Source organism: Rhipicephalus microplus, chromosome 10 (assembly GCF_043290135.1).
Source record: "Rhipicephalus microplus isolate Deutch F79 chromosome 10, USDA_Rmic, whole genome shotgun sequence".
NCBI lineage: Eukaryota > Metazoa > Arthropoda > Arachnida > Ixodida > Ixodidae > Rhipicephalus > Rhipicephalus microplus.
The window spans coordinates 37,323,101-37,345,943 of NC_134709.1; the positions used below are offsets into that span (position 1 = coordinate 37,323,101).

The following is a 22,843-nucleotide window of genomic DNA, read 5'->3' on the forward strand; positions in this document are numbered from 1 at the left end:
TATATAGGAAAGTTGTACGTACAACGGACTGGCGAGGCAATAAATGCTTCCGGCTATATTTATTTTATTTGGTTGTTTTCTATCAAACTGTGATCATCTTCACTTTTAAATAATAGTTTAGACTGCTGCATTGAGGTCGCGTAACAGTGTGTGTGTGTGTGTGTGTGTGTGGTGTGTGGTGTGTGAGAGAGAGAGTGTGTGAGAGTGAAACGCTGAACTCTCCGGACCAGGTGGCTGCAGTTGACGTGTTTGACAAACGCTGCAGCGTGAGGTCAGCATAGCCGCCACCTTACCGGGTACAAAGTCCGCCACTTGCTAGTTCGACTTTTTTCTCTGGTCAGTATTCAACACGAAGTTCACAACAACCGTTATCTGTCGTAATTAAAAGCTATCGTGTCGAATTATAATTACTTCATTGTAAGTAAGGTTCAGAACCCTCTATTTTGGTTAAGAGACTCCAGCGCTGAGTTCTTATCACCTGCTTTAATTGTACTGCCACGGATAATAAGTGTGAACTCACTCGCCCTCGCCTAAACACGCGGGATTCGCGCCTCCCCCTAAACGATACGGCCTAAAAACTCTGCCCGCAGACGCGCCTTTGGCGTGGTGAAGCCATCTTCACGCGTGGCAACCGTGCAGAGAAGCATAGTTGCCTTCGGGACATGAACAAGCGGGCGAACAAGCTAAGAAGAGACAATGCACAATGGTGTACGTACGTGCGCCAACAGGAATAAAAAGGGAAGCAGAAAAGGCATCCTTTATTGAGACTTCTCGTGGCTTGTATTATGAGCGGGCATACAAAGCAATCGGCCATCGCTCAACGTCGGCTTTTGTGAGCGGCTGCGCCGCCAGCGAGGCGTCTCGAAGCGGCGGTTAAGGAGAGAGAGGCATCGCGCTCGCCCACGCTGCCGAGAGTGTATGCTGTCCGGTGAATTTCGTGAGCTCTCCATGTTTCTTTCCAAGATTTGTTACTTTTATCTTTCTGATATCACGCATTCGTCTTTGTTTTTTTTATCTTATTTCTATCCGCTCCTCCTCCCCCTCCAACGCGTGCCTGCAACCCAATCGTTGTAATGGGCTTGGTTCGCTCCGTTGCCACACTTGCCGTGTAGCTCGCCTCACCGTGCGGTGTCGAATGTACCGCGCCGGCGTTGGCCCGGGCATCCTCCGTCTCACTGTTTGCGCTTTCGCGAGCCGTTACCATCGGCCACGCTTGCTCACTCGCTATAGTGTGGTGGTCCTTGTGGTGCGCTGCGTATGCCGGCCAATACCAGAAGCCACGTTCTTACCGGATCGTGTTCGTTCTTCGCGCAGCATGAAGGATGGATCTGTCCGAAAAGGAGTAACGCGATTGAAAAAACCAAGAAGTCCGAGGAAACGGAGAGATAGGCGGATGTTTACGCTGCCGCGCTCGGCGTTGCTGCGAAACTCGGAGGCGCAGTTTGAAGGAGCGAGATGTTGGCAATGTATCGCGAGTTTCGTACGTTCGTTACGCAAGCTTTACCGCAATTGCGCTGCGTATCTATAAAGGGTGGAGTAGGTGGCGAGAGACTGTCGTAAGTGGGCCAGACTGGCGTAGTATTATCTTTCCTGATTGATGTAACAGCCGGTAGCTCGGTGGGTGTGCTCGATCCTCTGAGAGATTCCATGCGCCGCGAACAGCCCTACTGCTTGGTCGGCAATTTATACATCGCATTGGCATGGCGGATTCATCCATGTGCGAAAGCTGCAACTGTATAGAGACTATTGAACATCTCTTGTGCCACTGTGCCCAATTTGATGAAGATCGCCGGACTCTCCAGTGTGCCTTGAATAGACTCGATGACCGGCCATTTAATAAAGCAAAGATCTTAGGAGCCTGGTCGCGCAGCACATCAGCACAGAAAGCCACACGAGCCCTCCTGAGATACTTGTCAGCAACTTCATTGAGGGACCGCCTGTGAAACTCTGCATTGTGTGTGTGATGTGACATGTGTCTATCCTTCTCTCTCTTTTTTACTCTCCTCTCCCCCTCCCTATGTGTAGGGTAGCAAACTGTCCGCATAGTCTAGTTAACCTCCCTACCTTTCCTACATTCCTTCTCTCTCTCTCTCTCTCTCTCTCTCTCTCTCTCTATAGCGTGCTGCCGATATCTATCTCAATGTTAGCGATAACTTTGGAAGCGCAGCAGACAGCACTGATATGATCACTTCGTGCTGCTGAGATGACGCTCCCGGCATTTTCTTGTAATTCCTCGCGCTGTCAACGTGATGCAGATTTGCTGAGCAGTCAGCCAGGTCGAGTTATATTTGGTTAGCTTATACGCTGTAATCTGAGGCACAAACACGCCATCGCCGTTGTCATGTCCCGTTCCAAGGCGCATTCTCATGGTGGTTTAGGGAGTATGCACATCATGAAGTTTTGGGCAACTGCTGATGGGCTCTCCCAGTTGACTTGTGCTGTCAGGTTGTACTGCCTATGCATATGTGCAGTACTGTATACTGCTCATACAATGTGAGTGACTGAATGCTGCATGTGGCTCCATAATGATGAGTGGTGTTGGTGGTAGTAGTTAGAAGAAATAGAAGGCGTCTAATTTCTGCAGCCCGGTGGGGAGCATGGCGCAGCGCCTGATGAGTGAACTCAGGCTTCATCGCCCTTTGCAGGGAAATGCGTTGCACATATCTGGAGGTGCACGCCCACACGTGTGGGTCACTCATACGCGTAGGTAGTGTGTCGGTATAGAATAGCAGCGCCACGGTCAAGTTGCTAATGTGGACAGAGCTCTCTGCAACATGTTTTTGCTGTAAAGCTTTTTGTGGTTGTCGCCAAGCTGAAGGGTTATAGTCATCCAATTTATTTCAGGCACTATATTCCATTCATTGATGTAAACAGTGATTGGTTGAGGGAGTTAGCCAAGCTCAAGCAATTTGTGTGGCCGTAAAGCAGACGTGAGGCAGCTAACATTCCGTATAACTAATAAACGCAGGGGAAGCACAACAGCTTCTTCTCGTTTCGACGGAGGTGATATATATATATATATATATATATATATATATATATATATATATATATATATATATATATATATATATATATATATATATATATATATATATATATATATATATATATATACATACATATTGTGTATTTAGAGGCAAATTAAATAATCACAGTTATCCCAGAGTTTTCCGGCTATAGAGTGCTTCGTAACTTCATCAAAGTTTTGGCATGTAAAACATTAGAACCTAATGTTTACGCCAACATCTGAATTCATCTTAGCTGATGCTTTTTTCTTGAGCCCAAGTTTATATTTATTTAGTGTGACATCATCATACCTCTTCAAGACAATCACTTTCTAGGAGGTGCTACTGAAGCACGACATTGCAGCAATGCATGAAACAGTATCACTATAAGACATCGTACTTACGACGTACATCGCCAGGCCTCCTACCCCAAATACGATGTCAACCAGCCCAATCATCAACGCAGAAGCACTCAGCATTGCAGTCGATGAGAAGAGCACTAAATCTTCTACTGGTCTCTTCGATCTCGCTCGTCTCGCACGTCCTGCTTAGCCAGATGGCGGGCGGTCAGCCTCGTAACTAGCGCTAACGACAACTGTCTGTGCTGACTTCGCCGTCTGGGCTGCCGGAAATGGTCTCATCTCCGAGTCAACGGGGCTCTGATATATATGAATGCGACTTTATGAGCACGCGCGGCTATGGGACACTGGTTGTGTATGACCTCCGGCACGGCGGTTTTGTTGGCTCCGGACGACGAGATGGGCGCGATGAAGCCACTTGTGGCTGCTTATGCGCATAACGCCTTGGCGGTGGGAAACGTACACCCCGTGCTTATGAGAAGAAAAAGCTCGTTTTCTTGGGTGGACGGGGAAATGATGCTGGAAGAAGACCTCGTTTCCTGCCGCCCCATGCCATCACTCGTAGAACCTGCGGACACGTTTGGGTAAATCCGGATCCCCCTAACGATGATATCGGTTGTTTCCTTGCCATTACGCTATTCCACACGCATAATGCGTATACATTAGGTTGAGGCAACTTGCAAGACACTGCAGCAGTTCTAAAACATCGAAAATTCTCGAACTTGCGTTTTCGTTCTGTGCCATCGCAGGTGAAGAGAGACGCTGCTTAAGCAGAAATTTGTTCTATTGAAATTCAGGCATTATCTTCTTCAAGCCCCCCAAAAAACGTCATATATAATACGTGTTGTGCTTCATCCGCATGAAGAAGTGGCAGTGTAGTTTCCGACAACAGTCACTGACTCAATACCTCAATACAGCTGAGTCTGTTTTCGGTATTCAGGCAGCTGCGCTTGCAGAGCCTTCATATAAAGTATTGCGCATTCGTGTATTGCATCTCGCGCGTCATTTCTAATGAGCTATATTTGTCACAGCCATGTCAGCTTCCGATCAGTCAATACATGCCTTTGAAAGCATGTGTGTAAGTGTAATATACAAATACCTATAATTTCTCCTTCATGGCCATTCTTTGCAAATGAACTTTATCATTTGCAGTTATTCAAATTCACAGTACTCCGAAACCTGTAGTGTTCAGTCGATCGCATACATAGTCATCTTGCCTCCAGTTTTTCGGCACCTGTAAGTACATAACGTCTCCTCTCACAGCGCCTTAAAGCTAAGCACTTCTACGGGCCACGTAAGTTAATTGTGCTTTGTTTATGTGACATAACCTTTCATATTGAAAATAGTAGGTACTCTTTGGCTGTTCGTTCAAAAATGATTTCTGCTCATCATTGAATCAATACGCCGCAACATGCAGATATAAAACAGTCATCCATGCGCGTAGCTAAGGACAGAAGGGGTTCAAGATTCCCCGAAAAATCGCAGAAAACTCTCGGGAGGTGCTGGTAGGCACACTAGAGTGACCAAGAAAAAAAGGCAAGATGGCTTTCGTCTTGGACATCTCTTAGGTTCGAGCATAATGAATCGTTTTTTATAATACCGTACACTTGTGTATAACCAAATATTTGCTTTTTGGGTTAATTTACGTAGTGCCTTATTAGCCATGACAGCTTCTAAATCTGTTCCGGGATGTCGTGTCATGCCTGTAGCAAGACCAGGCTGAGCCTGAGTGTGAGAAATCATCATCCACCTCTCGTCAGATGGATCATACACATCGCTCAGTAATGTCGAAAGCTGGAAGAGTTGGTAATAGTTCACAATTACTTATGAAGCCGCGCACGACGACGAGCACAAAAGGAGCGGTGTCCCTTTCGTTCCTTCTCTGCGTGTCGTCGTGTACTGCTTCACGAGTAATCATCATACTTATTGCATTTCCACAACCAGGAGGCTCTTGTTAATCCATTAGATATTCCGCGTTATGTTCTGAAGTGAACTCAGAACTACACTAGCAATATTACGCTACAAAGTAGGGCGCCTGAGCCTGCTAGTTTATTCAAATAGAGGGCAATTTTGTTGTTTAATATGTCAACCTTGTTTGCCTAGCTTTTCTACTTCTCTTTTGAGTCTGATACCAGAAATTGCGCTACTAGACCTTTTAGATGCGGGAGGATCTTATACTCGCGCCTTGTAGTGCGCCGTCCGCGCCGTCCGCGCCGTCCGCACCACTTCTCGAACATTCGACAGCTGACGCGCGCGCATGCGCCGTCGCGCCGTCGCCCACTCTTCCACCATCTGTGCATCCCTTCCTCCTCTACACACCGCGCGCGCTTCACTCCTCCACCATCTGTGCACCCTTCCTCCTCTACACACCGCGTTCGACATCTACAATTCTCCTGATTCTCCAGTGGACGCGCATGTGGCGTCGCGCTTCGAGAACATTCAACAGCTGACAGTGCATGCGCCGTCGTGCTGTATATATACTCAAGGTCGGCGCTCGCTCGCTCAGTTGCCGCTCGTCGGTTGGTTTGTACGGCGCGTCGACGTCCAAGGTCGCGGTGAAATGAATTCCAACGAATCCACAAACACAATGATCGACGTCCCTTCGACCAGCGCCGCCCTTCCGCATACGTGTGTACGTGTTCACTCATTTAACACCCCCTCCTACAACCACGTTAACCAATTTAGCCATCGACCCAAGTAAGTCGCAATTTAACACCCCATTTCACAACCACGTTAACCAATTTAGCCATCGACCCAAGTAAGTCGCACTTTAACACCCCGTTAACCAATTATATGGTCCGCATCCTCCTCAGTGTTCCCCCGAGGGAAGCTGCGGGCAATTTTTTTCATGCATATCAGCGCTTCTTAAAGAGGCCCTGCAACACTTTTTGAGCATGCGTGGCGGGAAAACGTGACCGATCCCTATAGCGTATAGGCTTCCGAGAACCCGAGAACCATATAATATAGCAGAACATTCGGCTTGGAGTTCACAATAAATTTTCAGTCCACTAAAATTGCTTTCTTTTCTTTTGGCGAAGGGCAGAAGAAGCTAGAAAATTGCTCGTCACAGCCATTGTATCAGCCATTGGCTGATCTCAGCATGGTGCGCTAGGTTGTCACAAGCATTGCCGTGGAACTCCGTGACTTCTCCATGCGTTTGCACCGATAACTCGCGTATTCGCAGAGGAAAAAAAAAGAAAATCCCGTGGTCACGTGATGCGCGTGACGTATTCTTTTTCCTCCTACAATCTCTCCCTGCTTAGCTTCCAGCGATTGCGCCGGTACGAGAGAAGAGAGAATGCAGTGGCAGCGGGTGACAAATCTTTTTACTTCCACTCGTACTGAACGAATTAAAAAATATTAGCGGAGATGAATTCAAAATGAAATAAGCTTTTTTAGTGAATCCATTCCATGGCCATCTGAAAAGGAAATGTTGCAGGGTGCCTTTAAAATAATTTGTATTAGCTGTGTGCTCTAGCTGGTACATAACTGAAACGAGATGGCAGGAAGCAATTATTTTAGGTATATCACCTAGACATAAACTTTCGGTGCATAGGTGAACTGTAAAGTAAGCATTGAGTCTATTCCTCATTACTTATTGAAAGTAGTAGAGGCAGGTGATTACTGCTTCCCTAGTTCGTGCGCACGATGCGAGATGCCCTAATTAGTGAACTTCATTCCCAGTCACCAGTTCCTCTAGTGGTATCCCATGGCTAAAAGCACGCAAGCAAAACCCTGGCAGTGAGCGAGCTTTGAGTTGCAGCAACGGATAAAACCTGTGCTTTTTATCTTAGTTCTAGGTGGACGACAGCTGATTAAGGTCTGTTGAAAATACCGCATTATTTCTTGTATTTTCCAGATTCGGGAGACACGTGGGATACGACACCGTACTCGAGCCTCCCTGCGGTAGGCGGGACAGAGAGCAGCTCGGACAACGCCAGCTCCCTTTCATCAAGAAGCATCGATAATGTTGCAGTCACACACGGTCCAGAACAGCGGTCTTCCGAGAATCTAAAACCTGTGACTACAAAAAACGAGTCGGACGTGCAGCCTAGGTATTTACAGACTACAGCTCCCGTTGATTCGTCGTCCTCATCGTCGTCCGCAACACATACTACGCCGTTTCCATCTGACATTCTCACGACTAGCCTGGCTAGAACAGAAAGCCCCTCAGCCACAGCAGCCCTCACGACAAGTCAAGTGACATCGCTTCCAACGCGTGCGGGCGCTGCAGCTAGAGAGTCATCACACACCACGTACACACCTTTTTCGCCGACCACCTACAGTACGAGCGCAAGCTTTTCGCGAAAAACGGAAGTGACCACCGCAGCGATTCCTACGACGGCGCGTCTCATCACCAGCAGTTCGCCAAAGCCGTCAACGGTAAACGTAACTTCGCAGACTCGTACGGCCGCCGCAAGTCGTGCGTTCGTGGCAAGTACGTCAAGAACTACTTCCGGCGCAGTCTTGACAACGGCAGCGCCAACACCGGGGAGGCGACCAGTGACGACGGTTGCTTGGCTTCATCCTACAAGTTGGCATAACGTACACCCCAACGTAGAAGGAAATACGGTGGGACCGGACGTTACGCCTGTGAAGTCCCCAGGAAGCAAGGCGACCACTTCGGCGCCTTATACGAGAAGCCGCATTACTTCTGGGGGACCGGCCGCGAGAAGCCGCTCTACTGGTCCGGCTGCGGTCACCTTGAATAGCACAGATGCATCCAGACGTACAACGCATCCGCTGCCGCAAAGCACTAAAGCCACTCGTCTTCACATCGCTTCTTATACTACAGCCAACCTGATGACGGCATCTAGCACTGTGTCCGCAAGACTACCATCAAGCGTTTCACCTATTAAAGGCCCTGCAACAGGAGCGGTCTCGGTCACCGAAGCGACAACCATAACCCCACATACAAAGCCGACCAAGCCGAGGAAGAAAGCCACAGAATTTTATACGAAGCCGGCCAAGTGGACAACGCGGAAGCCAGTCAAGAAGTCGGGAGATTCCACAACTTCGCCTCCCGACATCCGTTCTTCGACGCCCTTGCACTCAAGTGCATCAAGTTCAAGCCGACAGACTTTTAGTCTTCCTCATTCGACCCGACAGTTGTCTTCTGAGGCTCCTAAATTCAAGCCCGCAGACGACAGCAACCTCGTGAAAGTCGTCACGAAACCATCTGGGGTCCCAACCACGTCCAGTCCCCGGTCGAAGAACGACGAAGGAAATGGTGTAATGCTGAATGACATCTCCGGAATGCCGGTGCTTCAGGAGAAGCACTCGGCTGCTGCGCCTGCTTCCACGTCAGCCTGGAGCGTTCCTGCCCTTCTCATCGCCGCTGGCATCTTAGTCACAGCCTTGGCCATAGCGACGGCGCTGTACCGATGTCGGCGACGATACAGGGACAGTGCGGATGATTCGGAGATGAGGCCCCTCTCCAAGCACGTGGATGATAGCGCCGAACTTTCTTCCTGAGCGCACTATGTTCAATCGCTGTCACCGAGGAGAAGTATTGAACTTCAGCGGCTGTTTTTTTTTTTCAAAACCCAGGCGAGCGTCTTGTGCGGACATTTTAGGCTGGAAGCAGGATTGGCTTAATAGATTGTACGTGTGAGCATTATACACGGTCCAGTGTGCCTGCACCACAGAAGAGTTTGAGGCGGGCTAGGCGGGTTCGTTAGCGCTACCAGGTTGTCATAATATGCCTGTACCACGCACGAGGACGCCTGGGATAAGCTACGTATAAAGGGGAAGTTTGTTACCACTGAGCCACGTCAGGGATGCTCAGTGTTGCAGTTCGAAAAATCATGTTAGCCACATTACAAGTGGTTTCCAGCAAGTATGTGTTTCCGTGAGGAAGTGGAAGAAATCAAGGTCTTGTGCAGAGGCCGGCTCACCAGTTAGGAGCATGCATCTAGTGTCTTGGCAATTCGCCCGTGAAGTCTCGATGATTATGAGTTTCTTTAACGCATTAATGATCCTTAGCAACGAGCTGTTCGTTGCCGTATCTGTGTTGTTTGTTCGGACTGTTGTGCTTCCCGATGCGCGATGACAGGTCATTCGGACCCTTGAAAGCGTGCGGTACAACAATGTGTTATTTTCTGTTGATGCGAAGTCACAAAGACGTTCAGAAATGAAACGAGCCTGGCCCCGCAATGCTCTGTGACTTCAGTTAAACTCGACGAGGTGGTAATCACTGCTAATTACGGACATATGCGATGCGTGTTTTTTTGTAGATGTCCGTAGTGCTCGGTCTACGGTGTTGTCTTCGTAATAAAGGTAACAACTTTGTTAAACAAAATAACTGCCTACACTCGATTTCCTCATTGACGGCACCAACTCTTCCCAGAACAGATGGTGGTAACAAGCTTTTGCTTGCTTCCTTATACCGACGAGCGTTGCGCTTGCTTTAGGTATGCTTTAAACAATGTATAAACTTTGTATAACCTTCATTTCCAAAAGGCCATACCAGCGAGTGAGACACCACGCCTTGTTGACTTGCCCTGCACCAAATGTGTAGTTCTCGTTTCAGATGCCCATTCCCACTTCTACCACAAGGCTCCTGTTTGCGTTTTACGAACAAAAAAAAATATATATCTTGCAAGCTGAGCAAGTCTAATACACTATCCCTTCAGTAGGAACTCAAGCTGCGAGGGGTTCAAATGTGAACTTCGTTACTCTTCTTGAACAATCGCTTCGGTAACAAGATCGAAACGCAGAGGAACTTGGCGAACATACAAGTGCTGAAGCAAGTCAAGACTTCCACCGACAACACCTTTTTTTTTTATTTATTACACACTGCAGTCCGATGATCAAGCAGGAGGGGCACAAAAAGGGAGCATAGCGAAAAAAGCGAACAAGTTAAACAGCAAGTTGGAATACACAGAGCTACTGAAAAACAAGTCATACTAAATAGGATGCTTAGTTATACATATCTAGAAAAAAAAAGCGAACAATCTTCTAGAAACCTCTCCGCGAAACCTCTCGGATACTATTCTTGTCAAAGCAGGCCTCGAAGAGCTCGGGTTATCAGGGTCTTTTTATGCTGCCAAGCTTGTTGAGGTTGTTACTAAAGCGACTGCAGCTCACATAGTGAATTACTCCAAGCGACAAGACAAGCGTGGCAGGACTCGGAATAATTCAAAATGGGAGAACAAGACGTGTGTTTGAAAATAGAGGCTCATAAAATTAATTGATGCTAGTGGCTGAGTCATGCAAGATAAATAACAATATAAGCTTCTATAACACCCCACATCTGTGTCTGCCCTGTACAGCTAAGAAATTCAACAAAAGCCTGGTTGAGGCTTTTACCTTTCCGTCAATCTTTCCGCAAACGTCCAGAACCAACGGATTGGTCAATCAATCACGTCTGCAAATTGTTTGCAGCCATGCGTCCTCTAAATTGCTGTCAGCGCCTGCCGAAGGTAAGGTTGTTCCTAATGCACATTATTACTTGCGGTACAGGAACTGCGTTAGCAGTAGCAGCCCAAACTGGGTACATTCTCTCCATTCTCCACCGTGCGTACCATCGGTTCGGACGACAGCGAAAGACGAATGACAATACGACGAGCTTTCATAATGTGCAACTGCCCGCGCAACGCAGGTGGAAGAGCAGGCCGCATCTACCATGCTGTTCTCTATATAGCGTGCGCAGCTGCCATTTCGTGGTTGCCACACACCGTCGTCGGCAATAATGAAAACGCTGTGACTAATGGTTCTTCGGCGCTCTCTCTCTCCTTTTCATCATCTTTCCTTCTTGTTCATTTCGTGCCTCCACTTATCCTGCCTCGGCTCTTCAACTAGTTGTTCTTCATCATCACAAACTCCATCGCTTGCTATTCTCGTGTACACCACTCGAGGCCCAGAACGATGGTCGCAGAGCAATGACAGCACGGAATTAAAGTATGGTAATCTTCTCGTATGTGGAAAACAACGATTGTAATGAGAAGATTCAACGCTTCATGACCCAGGCGCCGCTCCTGAAACCACGTGAGTATCTTACGTCATTGCTTGCGCTATGACCGAACTAAAGAGGGTCGACGCTTGCGTCTCATTTCTAGTATTGTTATGGCGCGATTATCAGATGGGCACGCGGTAAGCGCTTGTAAAGATATCTCGACGCAGACTCCTCTGTTGGCATCTTCGACCAACCGTACCGGTACGTATATAGGCGCCCTCGTGCACTAATTCGATCCGGTGTGCACCTGTTTGATCTGTCGAAAATGCCATGCGTGTATGCCACGCAGTAGGCGAGGCAGTGGGTTGTTAGCGCCACGCAAAAACGCAAATAAAAAAGAGAAGAGAAAATGCGTTTAGTGTGGCAGGTGGCGTTTACTGTAGAATACACACAACGATACGGAAGCCCATGTGTAGAATGAACTGAATGTCGCCATATTCGCATGCTGTACGGGGGGCGGGGGGGGGGGTCTATAAACAAGGAGGTCCACCCCATTTTCACATGCAGTGGATAGACAGCGGGCATGAGCGACGGGGTCCACCTGATTAACGTGCGTTGTTGGGGGCTAGAGAATCCGTGAGGTCCGCTCAAGTTTGGGTGAAGAATACTAACTATTTTATCTGGAGGGTTGTTCCAATATTCTATGGCACGAGGTAACGCCGGAGAATCGAAATCCTTTTGTTCGACCAAACAGGCGACGATAGGAAGATTTGATAGATTTTATGTCATAAAGACAGATTAGCACATTTGTCTTGAGCCAACTAACCTGCACATGTTTCGTGCAAACAAGACATGTTCAAATATTCTTCTTGGTTTGAGAAGTAGAAGCCATTTAGAATAGTAGCAGGATTTGACTTCGGTAGAACGCAAATGATGACCTGTAGATGGCATAAAATTGTCCAACTTGCTATACTTGAAGCATGTGAGCCGGTAGCAAGCTCTCAAACGTAAAAGTAAAATAACAAATTCATGTGAGGGTAGTCTGTCCATTTAACCTTGCATTTGGGGCTTCGTAGCAGTGTAGAGTTTCTCTGGATAAGTGTATTCACGTTATGGCACTTGTTTACTGCAGTGAAACCATCTTTTAAGAAGCGCACACGTTGCTTTTCTGTGTTCGTAAATATGTGTTCGACTATTGGACGTGCACGAATGTTCGCACATGTCTATACATTACCTGCATGGATAGATTCTTAAGGATATAATGCAGTTATCTAGAAGTTGTGCATACCTGTTATGTACAGTAAACTTCGGCGTTTTTTTTTTCAATCCACGAGCACTGTGCGTCGATCTATCGACATCAAAAATGATGTAGGTTCGTGTGCTCAGAATTGTGTGCATACTAAAGAACCGCAGGTGGTCAAAACTTTCGGGGGGCATTGTTTCACGTTTACGTTCTCTAGGGGGAAGTGTTTCAACTCCCTAGTAGTGCTCATTGCGTTCTCAAACCTTTACTCGACGACATGCAATGACTCGGGTAAGCACATCTGCGTTGAGTAACAATAGTTAAGTGCTCATAAAATACAACGCAACAATTTACGGCTTAGTAACACTTTAGTAATTCTGTGTTCGGTTCATGCCATTAAGGCATAGTTTCAACACGAGCACTTGCGTCAGTCAACACTGCATTTAGTAGCTGGATTAATAGTGACATGGCACGATTATCTCAAGCAGATAAGTATCCAGCAAGTGCTAGTTTGCGTCGAAATAAAAAAAAGGTAATGTATAAATAGCATGAAACGTTACATTTACATATACATTACACTTACTCCTAATAAAATATTATGAACTTCTCATCGCATCTTCTTCTGTTAGTTCTTATTAATTAATATTGGGTCTAACAATGTAAACAAGCCCTGAACTTAACAGTTCTCTTTCTCAGACATTACATCTGTAACTTCAAGTAAGTTGACTTCAGTTTCAAAGACATAGTACATATACTTACGACTCTGTTCTCTTTTGAATCGAGTGACGGAGGGATTGAAGTTGGCAGAATGCCTCAGCCTCTTGGCAAACCTTTTAGCAATTTATAGTACCACCGCGCGCTACTTATAACGCCGCTTTGATTAGTAATGCATGTAATACTAACTCTACGATTGCACCCGTTACTCAAAATCTGTCCTCTGCTCTGGATAACTGTGAAATACCTTCCTTTTAATGTGCGACCGTATCTATAATTGTGGTCAGGGTGTCATGTAGTGATGTTTTATACTTGTTAACTAGATATCCGAGTTATCTACAAACTAATGTATTGGTAAACCAGTCGAACCTCGTCTCCAATTCACTGACATGACTTTTACTTTCTGGCTTTCCAACCTTTGTCTGGCGGATGCGACGAACAAGCTCTCAGGTCCTGGGAGTTCGACGTCTATAATTTGCTTCCCAAACTTTCTTGGTGGTCTGCAGTCTCTCAGGCGAGTACATGCTTTGTTTTTTTTTGTTTCTGGTGACTGCTTTCACAAGGTGTGTTAACTCCTGGGTGTGTGTTGGTGAGCCTTCACATAAGGCATTTTACTATTTCTATAACATCAGAGATTACCGCCACTTGAATTCCAGTCTTACCAGATAGTGTTAAAGGAAAGTAGTGGAAATTTTGTGATATGTGGAAGTGCAGCCTCGGGAGACAACGTGGTGTGGATTGGGTGACTCAGCTTCACGGTGTGAAAGCAGTGCTGTTAATGAATTTGGAAAGTGTGTGTTTCGGGAGAGTGATGTACATGTGTTTGTATACCTGTAATTGTTGTCCCATATATCTACGTGCTTCGACCGTTAAGTAATAATGTCGTAAAAGCTTGCTGATCAAATTGGTATGCATTAAAATTCTTGGTCTCTTTGCGTATGGATACACTGCTTTCTAGAAAATTTCCACTATGAAAAGGCTTCCTGAAAGTCAGATGCCATGGATTATCACACACTGAAGGCCCGTAAGATATAAACATCGTTGAAACTGGCCTTCCAAGCTTATCTTTATCCCATTGTGGTGGGTACGCTCCTGATGTGAACTAAGCAATCTTCTCCCAGTTCACAAAGCTCTAGAGAAGTCTTGTCAGGTCAGTTTTGCGGTGTCCTCGCCATTTAACAAACAGTCAGTTGTCGCAAGTCACCTCACTTTTGGGAGCCTTTGCAGCATGGGAATCGCACTACAAGTGGTGTGTCCATGGATATTCGAAGACTTTTAGTATTTACCGACCAAGTCAAGAGATAGCTTTTGACAGACCGAGTTACATTACTTCCTAACTTTTTAACACTGACTTTACTTCCAGCAACTACACTGTACTATTATAGGGTGTCCAAATGATGGGCAAATGACACTTTCGAGCTGTAGATCTGATTTCTACGAGTGCATTTGCTTAACGCTGTGGTTCCACTTCGCACTTTGCAAGTAGAACTTCAGACAACTTTTATTCTGAAGTATATTTCACTAACAGATGAATTGCCTGACCGGAATAAATTCAGCACATTTGAGGCGCTAGTGTGCAGATCCCTGTCCACTATGTTTAATATATCTGCATATATATATATATATATATATACATATATCCCTGGGAGTGGTAGCCAGGACCATTTGTAGTGAAAATGAAGAGCGTGCAACTTTACCCTAGAGAGTGGCACGTGACCTTTGCACGAGACTGTTGCTGAATCATCAACCCTCATATGCTATAGTCTAACGTATGGACCCAGCCGGGTGAGGCCCTCGCTATGAACAAAAAAGGAAATTTTTCAGGGGCTCATCTCTTTGTTAGGCACTACCAGATAAATCAATTAGCCGAAGGAAACCATAGTGGATATATACTTTAAGGGTAATATAGTATATATGATGTGAATTGAAAATGAATGAAAAATCTGCCTCTTTTCGTAGAATAAAAACCCACAAGTAAGCATGTATGTATGTAATGCATGCGATGCTCTACCAATTGGAAATAATAGAAATCCTGTTCTATCATTCCTTCCTAGGCCAATCCACAATTCAGCATTTTCAAATGTTTGTCTCACCGTGAATTATCATTGCTGTGCGTGCCCTGTGTATCTGAAAGACATCATCAAACCTTGGTGCTCTTACAGCATTTGGACTTGGATCCCATCCAGGGGGTGCTACGCCCAAACCTGCATTGCCTTCCACGTTCAGCCTGTTCCTCTTGGATGGGAAAAGCAATCCTCGAGACACCCCTGTCCTGCCGCGATGATGTCTTTGCGCCCACAAATACTCGCCTCCTGGTTTCTGTCTCTTGCTTGCCAAACCTGCGGTGCCTTCCACGTCTGGCCTGTGCCTCTTGGATGGGCAAGACCGTCCCCGCCTACCTGCGTCCTGTGACTATAGCGTCTTTTTGTCAACAAGTATTTGCCTCCTGCATTCTGCCTCTAGCTTGCCTCCTGGGGAATGCAACGTACAAGACATCTTACCTGCAGCGAATTGTCCTCCTGTCGTCCCTCCGTTGGATGGCTCTCTAGGCGTTGCTGCTCGTCATCAGTCTGCTGTGACCAACAGTAGATGAAGAGCGGGCGACAGTTTTCATCTTTTGTTGCCTCCTCGAGACATGCCAGTGACCTCTCGATCCACTGTGGACTACGAGATGCCCTTGAACTGCTGTGCAACACTTTCACGTCGGTGACCTACAACCTATCATCGTAAAGAGCTGTTTTAAAGATAGTCCCAAGGTTTACACAATCTATTGCTCCTCAAAATGGTATGCTGTTGAGGTGTCATGTAGCGAATCAAACATTTCTAGCGACTATGTAAAATGTATTTGACCCATGTTGTGGATGTAATAGGACTAGCGTCCCATTTGTTGCTATGTTTTACCATCATGTTCGTATTTCACTACCACATGAGACTGCAGAGGGATTGATGCACCCAAGCGCATGCTTTAAACCATGATGCAAGCATCCGTTCATATTGTGCAATATTTTGGCATATTGATGCTGGCTTGCATTAAACTTCATGAAAAGCTGGGCCATTTGGTACAGATTCATCTGTCTGTACGGAAAGAAGGCTCCCTTCTCTCTGTGTGTGCGTGGGTGTCGCGCGTTTTGGGCAGCACGCTTCCATTTCAGCCTTGCATGGTTCAACTCGATGGTGTTTTGGTTTAATCTTAAAGTTATTTGCGGGGGCTCACAGCTGGGTTTTTGTCCAATTAAGTGCTTCCGCTGAAGCATCGGCAATCTTTGAGTGCGAGCTATAGTCTTCACTTCTTTAGAATGCGTTTGCTTCGGGCATCCTGTTTGAAATACATCCGGAGCAATTCTATATGGCTAAGTGCTACCATTTAGTTACGTTTTTATGGTCCACGGCTTCGTGCGAGTACCCGTTGCATCTTTCCGTCATGTTTCTACTGGTATACGCTTTGCGACTTGGCAATCAACATTGCATGCTTCGGTCGTGCACTCAAGCAGTATGTAAGAGCACAAACATGCCAAAAGTGCACAGTGTGACTTCATTGGTATCTAGGAGCAGGCCATAATCATGGCTAACATTTGCAGTTTATTTATTTATTTAACAATACTGTCAATCTCATCAGAGATTATAGCAGGGAGGGCATATGAAAACGAATATTCGTTTACACAGATCCATAATGATAGAAAACCCCAAAAAGCCGGAAATACAAATTGACATGAAAATCATAGGTTATACATTGCCAATAAAGAACATGATCAAACTTTGGTGGGAGCATTAGATGGGAGCATTAGATGGGAGCATTTTGATGGGAGCATTTTGATGGGAGTTAAATGGGAGCATTTTGAATTTGTTTGACTCGTAACGATTACCTTTCTTATTAGGTCAGTTCCTACGTTGTTGTTCTATACGATTTTCTAGGAAATATATACAGGGGCCAAGGCATAGTATCTACAGTGTGGCAGCAAAACAAGGTTCTCTGCTCATCGAGCGAAGACTTTTTGTGTCTTGAAGGAATAAACCGTTGACAGGCTGCACATTGGGAAATCATCCGTGTCTGTCGAAATAACTGAGGTACAGCAGACAGTCACCATGGCGACTAACCAAACAGTCTTGTTCACGCACTCATCAATGTTCTCCAATAGGTGGGGTAGCCGGCCATTCATCTGTTCTCAGCCTGGATTGCATATACATTGGTGCAGACTTTCGTGTATCTGCCTTTGAGGAGGAAATGCTGCCGTCTCCTTAAGTTGTATCAATCGATGTAGTGGGGTGCTGAGATTTTTATTTTTATTTCTTTTCAGAATACTGTTAATCCCCCATGGGGATTATTACAGGGGTGAGCATCACAGTCACAGAGTATTATGAAGGCCTTACTAGTGTGACATCATTCAATCAAAATAACTGTTCAGCAAGGTTGTTTGTGGTGAACTACTTTTTATTTGCTTCTCTGCACATATGCTGCTGTACATTGTTCCTATCTTGTATTGTTCCTCATTTAATGATCAAGGAATGTTACGCTTCTATCCTTGTATTATTTTTCCTTCCTTCGGTTAAGGCCTATTATCGACCCATGGTTTGTGATATTGAGAGGAGATGTCAGTATTCGAATGTTTTGTACATTCTAATCCATACTACTCCCACATGTTGTCTTAGACCAGTGAAGCGTGATTTTCTATGTTGCAAGCCTATTTTTGTCCAAACTATACCTGTGCCTAAACTGTAATTTGTTAAAGTTTTTTTTGCAGTTGTGATTTCTTGCGTTGTTTCTGTTTCAAAAACGAATTGTAGTTGCCGAGATTTGTTCAAAGAAAATGTACATTCTATGTTATTTTTCTTAGCTAGTAGGCTCTGGTGTTCAGCTGGTGGAGCACTTCTCAACATTTCGGCTTGCCATACTAGTTAAGGTGGCAAACAGTGTGACCCTTTATAAATTTCATTCATAGAATAGCTTGATAGACATCGGAACGATACATTGCTCAGATGCAAGTGTACATTAACAAAATTGACAGCCAAATAAAAATTCAATAAACTGTGGCTATACGAGATCACTATTTAACACAGGATGCTCTTGGTCCATTTTGAGGAGAAAGCTTGTTTTCATGGCAAGATACCAGCAGCTTAAGAAGAACATTTTGCTTGTCCTATGCAGCCCCTTATTAAATATTGCCGATTCGTCCTCTTATTGCTTCAAGTTTTACCGGGAAATGTCGGATACTGATGTTTAATGAGCAAGTCCATTACTGAAGTTGCAGATGCGATCTCTCTACTTAAAAAAAAACATCCTGCTATGCCGCAGTAGGCGTTGCACAATTCTGCCTCGTGTGCCACAATGCTCACTTGTAAAGCGTTGAAAGCGCATCTGCCTTTTGTGACTGGACATACCTGAATATTTAGTCATGCGGGCCATAGTTGATGTCTTACAGCTCTCTCACACCTGCTCGGATCATTCTCCAACTGAGCAACTTTAGTTCCAGACTAAAATGAATGGAGGTTCTGGTATTACAAAAGGTTTGAATAAAGTTCAATAAGATAAGTTGGTGGTGTTGAAAGCTGACAAGCCAATAAGGTGCTACAAGTAATGTTGCCTGGGCTTATATGCCCCAGAATCGCTCGAATACATTGGCGAGTTCCCGGGTGAGCTTTTAGAAAGGTGAGTTTGGCCACCCATTGGTCCTGGCTGTCGCCAATAGAGGGTGCCACCAGCAGAGTAGTACTTGCCCCCTTAGCACCCTCTCTAGCACCTCTAAAAAGAAACGTAAATTTTCAAAACGGTACATAACCTCACAGACCACGTGACCCACTTAAGGAGCCCCTAGTACAAAAGCTCTCGTGCAACCCCTATGTGTTCCCATGTATATACCCCTCTTTATATAGGTACTTATACCGATTTACCACTGTATATACTTTCCATATTCATTGCGTAAAAAAGCTGTAGAACCTTTTGCAACCAGTTCAAGTTAATAGGTGTTTTAGAAGAGGCACATATAATAGCCAGTATAATTGAGCTGTTTTCACTCCGAGTGATAAAAAGAGCTATTTCTTTGGCTCAGATAAAAAAAAAAGCCCATATATTCCTAACATCACATATAAAGCCCCCCAAAAAATGTTCTCGAAATGGCACCGGTTTCTGACTCACGGATGGCTCCTTAAAACAGTATACAGACAAGGTGTACGTCAATGGCCTCGGCGAAGTTAATCTTAGCGATAATGAGAGCTGTTCCTTCAATAATCAAACAACCCTCTGTGTGCCCCAATTACTGCTGTTTCTGGCAGGGCCAGTCCACATGAGTGCGTGGTCGACGCCATGAACAGCATATTTTCAAGCTGGAAATTCCCCAGGCGGTTTGGCTTCACCTCACCCCACGTGGAAAACAAATAGAAAAAGTTTAGCTCTTATTCGCCGCAATAAGACCAAGCTTTTGTCTGACGTGACACCTTGGGCTGATGGTATTTGCTGCTTACTTGGTCATGAACACCCCGCTCCCAAGCTGGAAATTCCCCTGCTTGGTTGGATTCTTCGCTATGCACGTTGAAAACAAGTAGAAAAAGTTGATGCTCTTATGAGCCCTGATAAGCCCAAACTTTTTCCTTAGGGCACACCATGTGTTGATGCAGTTAACTGCGTACTTGGTTTGGCTTCGTGGAGCTATACATGCCGGGTAAGTATAAGGTATCTTTAAATTTCGTGCCACTGCATCCATAATGCATTACCCTGCTAGTGGTTGGCTTCTCCTCAATACAGACCGTGGGAAAGTTTTTTCGCCCATTTCTGACACTTTTGGACCAAAATTGAAGAAGATAATTCCGTCCAGTTTGACTTTCCCGCTTCCGGCTTTGGTCTGTGGAGATTTACACAAAATACTTATTCAAAATAAAAGTCATGTAGAGGCTTGTTTCCTTAAAGGTACTGTGCTCATTCTTTCATAGTATAATTATGGCTGGGTCATTAATATACACTTTGTATATTCTTGGCGTAAGCTTGCTGTACATTGACTTAAAGCCGGCCCCACTTGGAGGTCGCTTTGTGATGGCTATATATAACCGATCGCAAGTATATACATATTATCATTTTTCACTTTATGCTCTAAAAGCGCCAAAACCACGTTAGGCTTAGCGTCAGAGGACAAAAGAGTAAAAACGTTACACTTGCTATCGGCTATATATACCACTGCCTAAGCGACCTCGAAGTTGTGCTGGTAGGGTGATTCGTGGACCTACACTTTACACAGAAAAAGAACAATGTGCGCCTCAACGGCCTCGGCGTAGTTAGTATATGTAATAACGCGCGTATTACCTTAAAATAAAAAAAAATCCTCTATGTGCTCAGTTTCCTGGTGCATCTGCCAAAACGAGTCCACCAAAGTTCGTGATCGATGCCACAAAACCAACCTATTGTACTACTGACCTGGCCAGATGGTGGGGTTCCGATGAGAGAGAGTGCTCCGCCTTCGTTCAACCGCTCCCCGTTGGCGGCGCCACCTATAGCCTCCAACGGCCATAGATAGCATAGTGATGGTACTTCATTTTTTTGGCTAGGGGGCGTGAGCCGCCACCCGATCTAAAGGGCACTGCCGGTACATCCATCGATCAGTCTATCCACGTTAGCGGCCCCTACCTAGCGCCACCAACGGTGAGCGGTAAAACGAAAGTGTGGACACACGCTCCTATAGGAGCCCCGCTATTCGGGCAGGTCAGAAGCACAGTAGGTCGCGTTTATCGCAACGTTCATGCATTTCGGTGGACTCCCTTTGCCTGAAACACCAGAAAACAGGGCACGTAGAGGTTTGTTTGATTTAAGGAACTACGCTCGTTATCGCATAGATTAGCTACGCCGAGGCCGTTCAGGTACACTTTGTGCCCTTTCTGTGTAGAGTGTGCGTCCACAAATGACCCAACCAGCACCGCTTGGAGGTCGCTTAAGCCGGGGTATATAAAGACGATAGCATGTGTAACCTTTTAAGTTTTTCGTCCTCTGACGCTAAGCCTAACGCGATTTTTGCACCTTCAGAGCATGACGAGAAAAATTATAAAAAAGTGTATACTTGTGATCGGCTATATATAGCCATCACAAAGCGACCTCCGAGTAGTACCAGTTTTAAGCAAATGTACAGCGAGCTTACGCAAATCACATACAATGCGTACGTTCATGGCTTAGCCATAATTAATCCGTGCGATTATGAGCACAGTACCTTTATGCAAACGAACTTTTATATGGCCCCTCTTTTGAATAACTTTGCTGTGTTCATTTTCACTGGCCGGACATGCAGCGGGAAATTTAAACTGCACGACACTATCTGGTTCATTTTTCATCTAAAGGTGTCAGAAACGGGCAAAAATTTTTTCCCACGGTGTGATTTGAGGAGAAGCCGACCACTTGCAGTATGTTGCATTATGGGTACGGTGGCGCGAAATTTAAAGATACCTTACGTGTTGATCGACCCCAATACTCAGTTAGCCTAATAAACGCAGGATATGACGACAGAAAGAAGCTTGGCCTTATCGGTGCTGATAAGAACATCAACGTTTTCGTCTTGTTTTCAACACGCGTTGCGGAAAAGACGACTAAGTGAAGAAAGTTCCAGCTCGGAAGCGGGGTGCTCATGGCCACGACCTACTTTACTCCTGACCTGTCCAGACAGCCCCTCTTTGGCGCCCCTGTCTAGTTTTTACCTTCGGCCGCTAGGGCCATAACCTACGAGCGGTGTGGTGCTAGTCAGCGCCTGTTCACCGACGTCACCTTCAGCGTTCGTGGCCATATTTCGGCCAACAGAGCACTCATATTACGTAATTTTCGAGTCCTATTAAATTATTTTGAAAATAAATATACTAAATTCATTCAGAAATTCTTTGCAACTCTAAATTGATGTGACGTTACATAGGCTGTCCTACACAATGTAAGTCTTTGTTCACATGTTTGTCAACCAGTGTGCAAAAATGCTTAACCGCACTGAACAGCTTACTTGGCTAGTCATCTAAGGGAAGAAATTGTCCCATATATGCCGGCCGTTCATCACAGAATGTAGCTGTTCTTACTCTGGCGCAATCCAAACAACCGTAGAGCAGCAAACGAACATGTTATAGGTAGCGCCACCAACAGTGAGTGGTTAAACGAGAGCGGGAATAGTCACTCTTTTTGAAACCCCGCCATCTGGACAGGTCAGGAGTAGAGTAGGTCGTGGTCATGAACACCCCACTGCCGAGCTGGAAATTCCCCTCGTTGGTGGCTTCTCCGCAATGCATTTAAAAAACAAGTCGAAAAAGTATGCTTCTATCAGCCACGATAAGACCAAAGTTTTCTTCGACGGCACACCATGCGTAGATGGATAACTGCGTACTTAGTTCGGCTTGTTGGTGCAATATATACCAGATAAATGTAAGGTATTTTTGAATTGCCCGCCACAGCCCACATAATGCAACACACTGCAAGTGGTTGGCTTCCCCTCAATACAGACCGTGGAAAAAATTTTTTGCCCGTTTCTGACACCCCTGGACGAAAAATGAACGAATGAGCGCCGTTTAGTTTAAATATTCCGCTGTCACGTTTGCTCTGCGGAGATTTACACATAAAGCTTAATCAAAATAATGGGCATGTAGAGGTTTGTTTGAGCAAAGTTATTGTGCTCATAAT

At 45.6% G+C, this 22,843-nt stretch overlaps 1 protein-coding gene across 2 annotated transcripts in view; it reads left to right on the plus strand.

Annotated features, from left to right (window-relative positions):
- LOC119180602 (MAM domain-containing glycosylphosphatidylinositol anchor protein 1) overlaps positions 1-15,520 on the plus strand; it is a 108,097-nt gene extending 92,577 nt beyond the window's left edge. The window contains exon 9 of one of the 2 annotated variants that reach the window (XM_075875479.1): positions 15,384-15,520. In XM_075875479.1, the coding sequence (XP_075731594.1) occupies positions 15,384-15,505 (122 nt within the window). In that variant the 3' untranslated portion in view covers positions 15,506-15,520. Of the gene's footprint in view, positions 1-7,226; positions 9,672-15,383 lie in introns of those variants that run through there. The other variant, XM_075875478.1, reaches the window with a different exon arrangement.
- Positions 15,521-22,843: the final 7,323 nt, after the last annotated feature.